Below are 12,003 nucleotides of genomic sequence, written 5' to 3' on the forward strand. Positions count from 1 at the left end.
ATTCTCCCTTGTGTAATCCTGGATTATACTCACCCCTAAACCCACACACACATAGTAATTAGGGGAAATAAATTATGGTTCACTGTCACCCAACCCTGCAGAGCTACCGGCCTGTCCCTCTCCATATCCTGATGTGACTTACTCCGGTGAGGACTGCATTGGTACCATCCCCAAATGCCAATCTTAATTCATACACCGTATGGTGGGCTGGCAGGAAGGAGAGGTGGTGGGTCTCCACCAAGGCCATAGGGAGCCCAACCTACCCACCAACACATCATAAAAACATACTCAGTGTGGCTGTGGGAGGACTGAGTGCAGGTTTCGGGGCTGAGTTAGTGAAGTGCCAGCCAAATCCAGGAGTGTGTTGCACCAGAGTGATGTGTGGGTGAATCCTTGGCATCCCAGCAAGTATGAGAGCAGGTTACGTGAGATGGGTGTGGGTTAGGTGTTGAGGGATGAGAGGAAGGTGCAGAGAGGATGTGTGGGGTCAGACATGGAAAGGGGTGGAGGTGAGGAATGGGACCCCCACTGGGGTTGGACCTAGTAGTCAGACCAGGGGTTTGGAACCATTTTGGGGTGCACACATGTACACACACACGCATATGCAGTGACCCACATGTTTTGCCTACTGTGTGATGGATTCCTGGACCCAGGAAGCTCATTCAAGGGCTCCGGATTAAAACCTCTGGCCTAGACTAGTTCAGAGGGACTTGTCAAAAAAAATCCAAATGCGGCATTAAGAGCTGGAGAATGTTTGTGCCTTCTTGCATGGAAGACATTTAGAGAGGTTTAGAGGTTTGGACTTAAATTCCAAAGTGCACTTACTTTATAAATGCTTTATTTATCTTCTTCTAGCTTTTGTTTTGAAAATTTCAAATCTACTAAAAAGTTGTGATCTCATGTAGTCTTCAACTATATTCTAAAACTATCAACGTTTCTGCCCTAATTGCTCCCCTCTCCCCATGTATGCTTGGGCCCTAGGGAACCCACATTTCTCTGGAGAACCATTTGAGAAGAAGTCGCAGATATTATGATACTTCATCCTTAAACACTTGGCATGTAACTCCTAAGATCAAGAGACTTTCCTTCATAACCACAAGATAACCCTCAGACTCACAAAATTTAACACTGATGCAATACTATTATGTAATGTACATCCTATATTCAAATTGCCCCAGGAGTCCCATTCATTAAGGTCCTTTTGGCTGTATTTCTCCTTCCCTCTTCCCTCCCTCACTCCCTCCTCCTTTCCTTCCTACCTTTCTCATTCAGGATGGGATGCAGAATTACAGAGCTCTCTCTCTCGGGCTCCTTTAATCAAGAACACTGTTCCGGAGTTTTGTTTTCTTCTGTGTTGTTTTCTCTTGTGACACTGACAGTTTCGAAGAATCCCAGACTTTGCTGTTTTGCAGAATGTTTCCCTGTTTGGATTTGTCTGATTGTGTCCTCATAATGAGATTCAAGTTAAGCATTTTGGGCAGATGCCTTGTCCCTTCTTGGTGCATCACTTCACAGGGTCCGTTGGTCCTTTATTGATGATGTTAAATTTGACTCGTGGTTACAGCAGTGACCTCCACTTTCTAATTAGTTAGTGATCTGTGGGGTAACACCCTATTTGCTGAAAGCCTCTAAATGTGGCAAATGCTGGTGAGCCAGTGGTGAGCATTCAGATTCAGTCCTTGCTCTGATGCTGTTTTTACACTGGAGGAGAGAGAATTACAATTACAAAATATGCAGCTTTCTGAAGGATAGAATGCTGAGATAGAGAAGTATCAACTCTGCCATTTAAAGTGAACTTAAAGGGGTGCCTGGCTGGTTGGCTCAGTCCATAGAGACACGACTCTTGATTTTGGGGTTGTGAGTTGAAGCCCCATATTGGGTGTAGAGTTTACCTTTAAAAAACAATTACAGATTTAAATAGAAAATCCATTAATTTTTTGTTTTTAATATGGGGCACCTGGGTGGCCTAGCTCTTGAGCATCCCACATTTGATTTTAGCTCGGGTCATGGCCTCAGGGCTGTGAGATCAAGCCCAATTTTGGGCTCTGCACTCAGTCAGGAGTTAGCTTAAGATTCTCCCACTCCCGCTCCCTTCTGCTCCTTCCCTTCCTCAAATAGATAAATCAATCCTTTTTTTTTTTAAAGGGTTTTTTAAATTTATTTTTTTTTTTAGTAATCTCTACACCAAACGTGGGGCTCAAACTCACAACCCCAAGACTGAGTGACATGCTCTTCCAACTAAGCCAGCTGGGTGCCCCTTAAAAAAAATCCATTAAGAAATAATAAAAATAATTTTTAAAGATTGTATTTATTTATTTGACATAGAGAGACACAGCGAGAGAGGGAACACAAGCAGGGGGAGTGGGAGAGGGAGAAGCAGGCTTCCTGTTGAGCAGGGAGCCTGATGCGGGGCTCGATGCCAGAACCCTGGGACCATGACCTGAGCCAAAGGCTGATGCCTAACGACAGAGTCAGCCAGGTGCCCCAAAATAATAAAAAAATATTTTAAATTATAAAATGAACTTAAAGACTGCTTGGGAAGATGTCAGAGTAGGAGGACCTTGAACTCATGTCATTCCATGTTCACAACTAGATATAATCTACATCCAAGTAAATAAAATGAGCCTTAAATTTGAGACTTGAGGAGGAAAAGAAGGCAGGCATGGGAAGGTGGGGATGGAAGGATTGGAGGCAACCATGGCCAAACTTGGAGGATGGAAGGAACCAAAAGCTGGGCATGTGGTGGTCTCAGGGAGGGAAAAGTGATATGAAAAAGGCTCTGGATCTGCTAACAATGGTACTGAGCACCTGGTAACTGCTGGACACTGTTTTAAGTGTTTTACATGGTTTACCTTGTCCAAGTCTCCCCATAGCCCTGAGAAGAAGGCCATTACTGCTTTTATGCTGTAAAATCTGCAGCACAGAGAGGTTAAGTTATCTGCCCAAGGTCACACAGTTTATAAGCAATACAGCTAGGAATCAACCGGGGTGGATCTGACTCTACAGTCTATGCTCTTAACCATAAGGAGAAGCCGGGTTCCACCTAGAAAACAGAATATAAAACAGGACTGGAGTCAGAGTTCCAGTGGGAAGTGCTGTTGATAAAGGATGTGGAAGGGGAAAGCAAGACAAAGGAAAGGTCCAGAAGATCAAAGAGAGAAGAAGGTCAGGAGCTAAAAAGCAACATGATAAAATAGGACAAAGTTTGCCTGGTCAACCTCACCCTCCGTCCATGCCCAACCGCTCGCAGGTCCCTTCAGGCAGGACTCACTATTCTTCTGCTCTGTCCTTCCCCCCAAAACAGGACATGTTCATAGTCTCAAAGTGTCTCCGCACATACCGCTTATTAATTACAGAGGGAAAAACAGGAACTTTACAATGAGCTACCTGGCCCACTCCAGCTTAACCAAGTGACAGAAGTAAGCATTCGGTGGGTTCTCGGGGAAGGCTCTGGAAGGGAATTAGGGGCTCGTGTAAGAGAGGGGTTTTGTGAGGAAGGAAGGCTCTGGTTGAAGGGAGAAGGGGGAGTCTTGAGGTTGAAGAATCCTGGGTGATAGGGCAGGATCCATCAGAGAAAGAGGAGGTGTCTCCGGGAGGGAAGAAGAAATCTTGAGGTGAGGGATGTTCTCAGTGGTAAGAGTGAGTCATCGGGAGAGACCTGATGGGGACGGGTTGGTTGACGGGAGGGTCAGAACGGGGTCAGTATGGGGCGGGTAAACTCTGCATGACGAGAGGGTGGAGGGCTTGAGGTAGGGGTCGCCAGGAGAATTCTGAAAGCGCCCGCGATGGGTAAGGCTCAAGGCATCCGTCAGCTGCTTGAGGGAGGCCCTGTGGCGGGCGCCCCTCGCGGCACCTCGGCAGGGCAGCTCTGAGAGGGGGGCTCCGGGCGGCGGGCGGCCGGGGCGGGGGCGGGGGCGGGGCCGGAGGCGGGGCCGGCGCCGCCCGGCCGGTCCCCCCGCGCTGCAGGGGGCGCTGTGAGGCTGGGCGGCCCCGGGCCGGGCGGCGGCCGCTCCTAGTGAGCGCGGCCCCTTTTCCGGGTTTCCTCCTCCTCCTCCTCCTCCTTCTCCTCCTCCTCCTCCTCCTTCTTCGCCGCCGCCGCCGCCGCTGTCCCTTTCCCGGCCGGCGGCCGCCGCTGCTGGTGCCGCCGCCACAGCCGCCGCCTCGGAGCCGCGAGCCGAGCGGAGGCCGCCGCGGAGCGCGAGCGCCGCCCGCCCCGCCGGCCGCTCCAGGGCCCGGCGGGCTCGGCCGGCGCCCCCCGCGACCCCAGCCCGCCCGCCCCCGCGGGCCCGGCCTGGCGTGGCCGCCTGCCGCCGCGCTCCTCCTCCTCCTCCGGCGCCCCGCGGCCCGCCGCCTCCTCTGCCCGCCGCCCCGCGCCCCCCGCCGCGCCGCCGCCGCCGCCCTCTGCGCCCCGCGGCGCCCCCCGGTCCCGCCCGCCATGCCCGGCCCGGCCGCGGGCAGCAGGGCCCGGGTCTACGCCGAGGTGAACAGCCTGAGGAGCCGCGAGTACTGGGACTATGAGGCTCACGTCCCGAGCTGGGGGTAAAGCCGCCGCCGCCTCCCCCCCACCCCCGCCCGACCGCTCCCCGGAGCAAACCGCACTGGCCCCCTACCCCGCGGTCTGCCTTCCCCTCCGCCCCGCCGCTGGCCGGCGCTTTCTCGGGTCTGGGGTAGGAAGCAGAGCCCCCTCCCCCGCCGCACATGTCCTCTTCTCTCTGTCTCCCCTTCTCCCCGCCTTGCGCACCCCTCTCTTCCCCTTACCCAAGGAATGCTTTCTTACTGAGAAGTGTAAGGTCCAGGGACTGAAGCCTGGTGGAAATGAGGGAGCAGCCCTTCCTCCTTACACTTCTGGGTTTCTATTTGGGGTGGGCAGTCAGCAGCTGTCCTCTGGAGCTATTAAAATTCTCTTGCCTTTTTAGTTTTTTGAAATGAGGCTGGGTGGGAGGAAATCTTTTAAAGACATCCACATTTCCAAAGCAGGCGCTGGTACCTTTGGGGTGTGAAATACAAGGCGGTTGCTGTGGAACCCCAGGCAGCGGGGCACCCTCTGAGCCTCCACGATGAATGCTTTGCTCACCCTTCTAGATTGGCTCAGAGCCGTGCCTTCCTACCTCTGCTCCCCAAGTTGTGGTGGACCAATTAGGTTAGGAGCTGTGCGCAGAGTGAAAGGAGCCAACTTTATGTTGTGACTTTCATTTAGGGAATGAGTTGTGTCCTGATGTATAGACGCTTCCAAAAGTTGATTAATGGAAGTGGCTGGATGGGGGTGTATAGTGGGCATAGGCTTGGTTAATCCCAAGTCCTGGCATTTATGTGTCACTCTTGCCTTTCACAGTAATCAAGATGATTACCAACTGGTTCGAAAACTTGGTCGGGGAAAGTATAGTGAAGTATTTGAGGCCATTAACATCACCAACAATGAGAGAGTGGTTGTAAAAATTCTCAAGGTGAGTGTCTTATGAGTGGCATTAAAAATGTGGTTCACTGGTCCAGACGTAAACTTCAGCCGCATTGTAGAACGAGCAGTGCAAGGTCTCATTTCACGTATGATTCTGTCTGATGTCCCTTCACTAACTACTCTTCCCACCCGTTTTCCTGTGAACTTTGAAGTACGTCTGTAGACCTGTTTCAAATCTAAGCACGGTTGTTCGGGAACATACTTGTTCTGAAATGTCATTGTGGGCTCCCAAAGTGAAAATTCCAAAGGGTCCATTTGTTAAAACAGGAGATAGGGATTCAGATGAAAGAAAACCTTTTCCAGTGAAGATCCTATCAATTGAGGGGCTCCTTGAGCGTGGGATTTGTTACCCTTGGTGCTTGAAATTATTCCAGAAAGAAAGCTGGAAGAAATGAGAGGAGCTCCAAAGATGAGTTTGAAGCTTGGGTGGAAACCCCTCAGTGGCTGATCAGTTGTTTCTTCTCTTTGGCAGTAAGAGTGTGTCAGGTGGGGTTGGATACGGCGATCCAGTAGTGTGCAGAAGGTTCATTGTTGCTTATCATGTAGTTAAAGTGAAATTGGGAGCAGTAAGGAGTACACTTACAATCACTAAAATTAATACTTGGAACAAACAGTCTTAGTGTCTGGTGTAGTCTGCTTGAGTTTAAGAAAGATACGTCTTTTATGGTCTCTTTGGTGAAGACATGATCTTAATGAGCATGAAGAGTTGGCTAAATTCTCCTTTAGGTAACTGGTTGGATAACTTTAATAATGTTTTATAGGGTGTACCAAAAAAAAAAGGTAATTCTTAGAATCTGTGAAGGGTCTTCTTCGTTGCCAGATCACTTAATGTGTGCGCATGTCATTTAGTGAAATATCGAAAAGACTAAAGAGTGATTAATATAAACACTTTTGCATGTACAAGATATCCAATGTGGCCATTTTGCAGAGGCTCAGTGAATAAGGATGTGGGATTGGAGAGCTGTTTTTGTGTGTTAAGGACAGAGTTAGGGTAGCTCTGTCCCTGTTTAGTATGAGGGGTCAGGCTTACGCTGTCTGAAAATCAGTTTTCAGAAAAGTGATCAGCTTTGTTACTCAGTGCCATTTGAGCCCAGTGTTGAAGAAGCAGAGTTGAAGTAGAGAGAAGTAGGCAAAGTTATCTGTGCCGTCAGAGGCACTGGAGTGAGAAGTGAGGAATTGATACTGAAGATGGGGAGTTTGACTCCCCTCTTCCCCAGATGTGAATTGGACCTAAAAAGTCACATGGTCTTTTTTTTTTTTTTTCTTTACAAGTATAAATATTTAAAGAAATGTTCCCTTCAGGGAAGTCACCGTATGATTTTTTCCTTTATACATAAGCATAAATGTTTTTAATATAAGCTGCTTAAATCTTTCTAGGAGTGAGCAAGGCATAAATTGAACTTAGGAATATCCGTATTCCACTGCTGTGCATTTGAAAGAATGAAGTGCTGACTCCAGAACAATTTCAGAAAAATACTAAACTTTTATGCAGTAGCAGCATTTTTAGAATAAGTGTGTAACTTCCTGTCCATTGGAGGAATGGCTTTAGGTATATATGTAAGTGAAAGTACGTTTATTCAAGAGAACATCGCATTGCTCTTTAGTCTTCCTTCTAGAGATCTTCATAGCATCCATTCCTGGATAGTTTTCCCCCTGGAGATTCACAGGATATGTTTAGGGAACCCAAAATGGAAGCCTGCTTTTACAGGCAAGAAACCTAAGGACAGGAAAACTTACTTACCTGATACCACTATGTTAAAATGACCCTTAGCCAGAACTCCTGTTTCCTATTTCTTCCTCTCTCTCTCTCTCTCCCCTCATTTTTTTTTTTTAATTTTTTTTTTAAAGATTTTATTTATTTATTTGACAGAGAGATCACAAGTAGATGGAGAGGCAGGCAGAGAGAGAGAGGGAAGCAGGATCTCTGCTGAGCAGAGAACCCGATGCGGGACTCGATCCCAGGACCCTGAGATCGTGACCTGAGCCGAAGGCAGCGGCTTAACCCACTGAGCCACCCAGGCGCCCCTCTCCCCTCATTTTAATGTGGGTTTGTAAGATCCTCAGAATAAGGTCCTGTGTTCTGGAATAAGATTTGGAAGGCTCCTTTGATGCTCTAGTTAATGAAGTATTCTTGTATCTTTTCCATACAAGTTCTTTTCAGGGTACAGCCTGAAAAGGCAGGCAACAGTTCGTTGCCACTGGTGAAAACCACCCTCACTTCTTTCTTTTTTTTTTTTTTTTTAAGCCCTGTGGCATTTTTGTCTAGATTTTGTTTTAGCTGAAGGATAGGTAAGAAACTACTAAAGATATTGTGGTTTTCTCGTTTTCACAGGCTGAATTAAAGTGGATTAAAAGTATTGGGGTTTTTTTGGTTGTTTTTTTTTTTTTTTTTTTTAGAGGACAGTGTCTTGATCCCAAGTTGTTGCCCCTGTTCAGATAAGTTATGACTAATATCTTTTGTTACAGTGTTTGGTCATAGGAAATTAGGCCCTTAACAGAGTTCCAGCTGCTTATAATTCAGAGGAATTTAGAAAAAAGCTCTCTTCATAAAAGGCCTACTACTGTACTTTAACTGCAGGAAGGGTACTCACATACGGTGGCTGAGAGAGAAGGTATATTCCTTAAAGACAGGGCTGTCTTCCTTTTTGGTCAATAACATTTTCCTTCAGTTCTTTGCTGTAAAAGAGAATGGTCACATGAATTAATGACCACAGAATTCTCTCATTTAATTTGCAGCTGTAGATTTTTTTGGTCAAAACACATTGGAACTCTTTAGAGGTTTTAGCAATTTAAAGTCGGTGAGCAAAATTTTACTCTCTATTTTGAAGTGAAATTGTGAGGTTGAAATCTTAAAATGTTCCAATCAATAGGAAGGTTATATCTTTTTTGGCCAAAACTGTTTTAAGGAGAAAAAGAAAGGGGGAGGGGGTGGGAAGGATTAACATATGAGGGGAGAGAGTTACTTCGGTGCTGAAAATTTCATCTTTTGATTTAGAGAAGTCCATTGCTCAGTTCCTTTGTAGTACCACTCAGGAGGGTATACACAGAAATAAAAGCATTTGGCCATTTTGGACAACTTGTAGCGTTTTGTGGACACCACCTATGTATGGATTTCAGCTGTTCTTGTGTTCCTTCAAGTGAAAACTCCTATTTCCTAAGTAGAAGTTAAGAGCAATACCATTTTTAAATAAAAGTGTACAGTGTTTTGAACCCATGCTGCCCTGATTTGGAAATTCTCATGCAAGACAGTATAAGGTAGTCTTATGAAGAGTTGGATAAGTCCATTTTGCCCCCCAGCGGTTAATCCACAAATTAAAACAAAGAATGGTGGTAATATAAGTTTACTCTTTAAGTGTGCTTAGCATATTTGTAGCTGTTTCTTAAATGTTGTGCTGTGAGGAAGTGGTGGGAAAAGAAGGATGGGAGGCCTGCCAGTGACCTGTCTTGTGGGGTTACTTCAGAGCGAGCAGGCGACTGTCTAGGTCATATCAGAGTGATGTTCACGCATGCTGGTGCTGGGCTTTCTCTTGTATTTCTGCTTTCTCCGGTGGTAGGTGTTTTCCCTCAAGGTACTTTGTTAGACCAGTACACCAAGATGTCATTTTCCTGAAGCAAGATATTAGTATTGATTTTTCTAAAATTTTTGTGATTCTTTTTCATTCCTACAAATGTTTTATGGTATAAAAGTAGTTAAAATTGTATTATTAAAGTGTTACTAACATCAAATAATACAAATTTTAAAAATTGTGTGAACTAGTCAGTGCTGTTTCTTTTAAGATTCTATTTTATTTGAGAGAGCATGCATGTGTGCAAGCGGGAGTAGGGTTGGGGAGGGGCAAAGGGAGAGAATCTCTAGCAGACTCCCCACGGAGTGCAGAACCCAATGTGGAGCTCCATCTTACAACCCCAGGATCATGACCTGAGCTGAAACCAAGAGTCGATGCCCAACCGACTGAGCCACCCAGGGGCCCCTAGTGCTGTTTCCAATATTGTGATTGTAAGGTCTGAGCTTGAGAGTGTGGTGAAACAGAATCATGAAATAAGGGAGCAGAGAAACCTTAGGACCCAAACTCTTTTTACAGATAAACTGAGACCCAGAGCACGCAGTTTGCTCGGGGTCACGTGGTTAGGGGGTGAAAGCACTAGGGTCCTCTGTCCTTCTCATGGAATCTTGTAGCTGTGAGGAGCAGTTAATGACATTTGCTGGATAATTGACTTTTTGAGGTATTGAACTATGCTGGAAAGGTGGATAAACATTCACTAAAAGTCAAGTGAATTTGTTTCTAATGGTTTTGGGGACTTATTCTTCTAGGAAATGCTTGACCTGGATGGGTACTAGATGGAGTACGGAATAGATGAATACCCAGAGAGCTACAGGGACCCAGGCAGGGCCTCTCTGGTTTGAGTCTGCAGCAGCTTGGTGAATGCATTGTGAAATGTTACTTTGTTGGTTTGAAGCCACAATAACCAGTGCTTTTACACTTTTATTAACCCATACAGTTCCCTCATCGTGATAACTTGCCAGATTTCGGGGCTAACAGCTTTATCCCTCTAATATATGAGAGTTTGTTGGAGAGTGAGCCATGTGTAAAAAAAGGATCTTGGCATAGAGGACCCATTTTTATGTGTATAGTATGGCTGTGGATAGTTTCTAGAGCCTGATTTTAGGATCTGCCACCTCATCATGAGGGCAGTATAGTGTTAAGAATTGCTATAAATGGAGGGCAGGAGACTTGGGTTCTAGAACCAGCTTCTTCATTTATACCCGCTTGACTCTGTTTTCCTATCTATAAAATGGATATATTTCCTGTGGAACTCACAGGGTTGTTGGTAGAATTAAATGATTAGTTCGGGAGAGATGGGTAGGTACATGACAGTGTTTTAGTCATCTACACAGTGTTCCTTTCCCAAAAGTGGCCCTGGAAGTACTGCCTGCATTCAGATGGGCTTTCCCAACACTGGGCAACTCTGTGACCTTGAGCTGGTATTTAAACTCTGCCTCAGCGTCCTCATGTAAAATTGCGCCAATAGGAACTCCTCTCAGAATATTGTTAGAGGTGGATTAAATGTGCTTAAAACAGTGCCTGCACTTAGAAAGCAATAAAATATGGTTCTAATAACAGTATTTCAGCTGGGCTACATGAATGATTTCAGAGGGCAAAACCAGGAGTAGAAAAGACGATACCATTCTCTCGAAATTCAAAAGGCCTGCTGTATGCCTTGCTTTTTTAAATTAAAACACACACACACACCACCACCACCACCACCACCACCACCGCCACCACCCCCGAGAAAAATAGTCTCAAGGAGTCGATAACGTAATTGGAAAGGGACTTGAAAGACTAAGAGAAAAGTTGCTGTGAAGAAATGACACCGCCCAGATAATGTTTATATTCGGGTCAATTGCAGTGGATTTGAGGGATGCCTCAAGGTGATAAAATAAATGCTATCATCCAGGCTGAACTTTCCTTTCTTACTCTGTCCCACATCCCTGGCAACCGGTGTTCATTGTGATTGTTTACTGTAGGCAATGAAACTAGTCTCTCAGTTGTCACTGTGGCATTGGAATCAGAGTAGTTCCAGATTTGCAAGTTCTGAACCACCTTCTGCCTGTCTTGAATTTATTAATTCAGTTGTGCTTAGAAAGAAATGAAAATGGGACTTTGCCTCTTAACATTTGCTGGGATTTATTGAGGTCCTAATTCTTTTTTTTTTTTAAAGATTTTATTTATTTATTTGACAGAGAGAGATCACAAGTAGATGGAGAGGCAGGCAGAGAGAGAGAGAGGGGGAAGCAGGATCTCCGCCGAGCAGAGAACCCGATGCGGGACTCGATCCCAGGACCCTGAGATCATGACCTGAGCCGAAGGCAGCAGCTTAACCTACTGAGCCACCCAGGCGCCCTGAGGTCCTAATTCTTAAGCCTTGTGTATACGTTAGTTCAGAAATTCAATCACAATCAAATGCTAGTAGTTGAAATCATTCTCAGATCTGGCTTCTTAAAAATCAGCCCTAAGTAAATAGGACAGATCATTGACTTCATTAATTAAGCAACCTATCACTAAATTTGTCTTCTAAGTTTTTCAGTGTTGGTCAGTAGGGAGAAAGAAGTAGTCTTAATTTTTGGATTATGTTGAACAAGGTTGTCCTGAATCACTGGGACTCTCCACCATGTGGGCAGAAACAGTTGGGAAAGTTCCTTCCTTTCACCCCCCCCCCCCCCTTTTTTCTCTTCCTTTCTCTCTTTCTTGTTTTTTCCTTCCCTCTCTCCCTTTTCCTTCCTTTTCTGAGCTCATGCACAGAAAATTTCAAATTGAGTTTTTTCCCTTTTAAACATTCTCTCTAGGTGTGCACCATAATTCATTTATTATTGAAACTTGATTTAATACTTTAATTTCTTTTTTTTTTTTTTTTAGCTTTTTGCCATTTTTCTCTTCTAGACTTTGAGTTAAAAAGAATATTGGGAAACAACTAAACTGATTCATTTCTAAACTGATTCATTTTGAATATTTTTAAACATATTCTCTGAATTGGAATAAATAAACCGT

At 45.5% G+C, this 12,003-nt stretch overlaps 1 protein-coding gene across 2 annotated transcripts in view; it reads left to right on the plus strand.

Moving 5' to 3' along the window:
- Window positions 1-4,320: 4,320 nt before the first annotated feature.
- CSNK2A2 (casein kinase 2 alpha 2) overlaps window positions 4,321-12,003 on the plus strand; it is a 38,352-nt gene continuing 30,669 nt past the window's right edge. The window contains exons 1-2 of one of the 2 annotated variants that reach the window (XM_047711007.1): window positions 4,321-4,539; window positions 5,333-5,444. In XM_047711007.1, the coding sequence (XP_047566963.1) occupies window positions 4,436-4,539; window positions 5,333-5,444 (216 nt within the window). In that variant the 5' untranslated portion in view covers window positions 4,321-4,435. The remainder of the gene's footprint in view (window positions 4,540-5,332; window positions 5,445-12,003) is intronic. The other variant, XM_047711005.1, reaches the window with a different exon arrangement.

This window comes from Lutra lutra, chromosome 17 (genome assembly GCF_902655055.1).
Source record: "Lutra lutra chromosome 17, mLutLut1.2, whole genome shotgun sequence".
NCBI classification, from domain to species: Eukaryota; Metazoa; Chordata; class Mammalia; order Carnivora; family Mustelidae; genus Lutra; species Lutra lutra.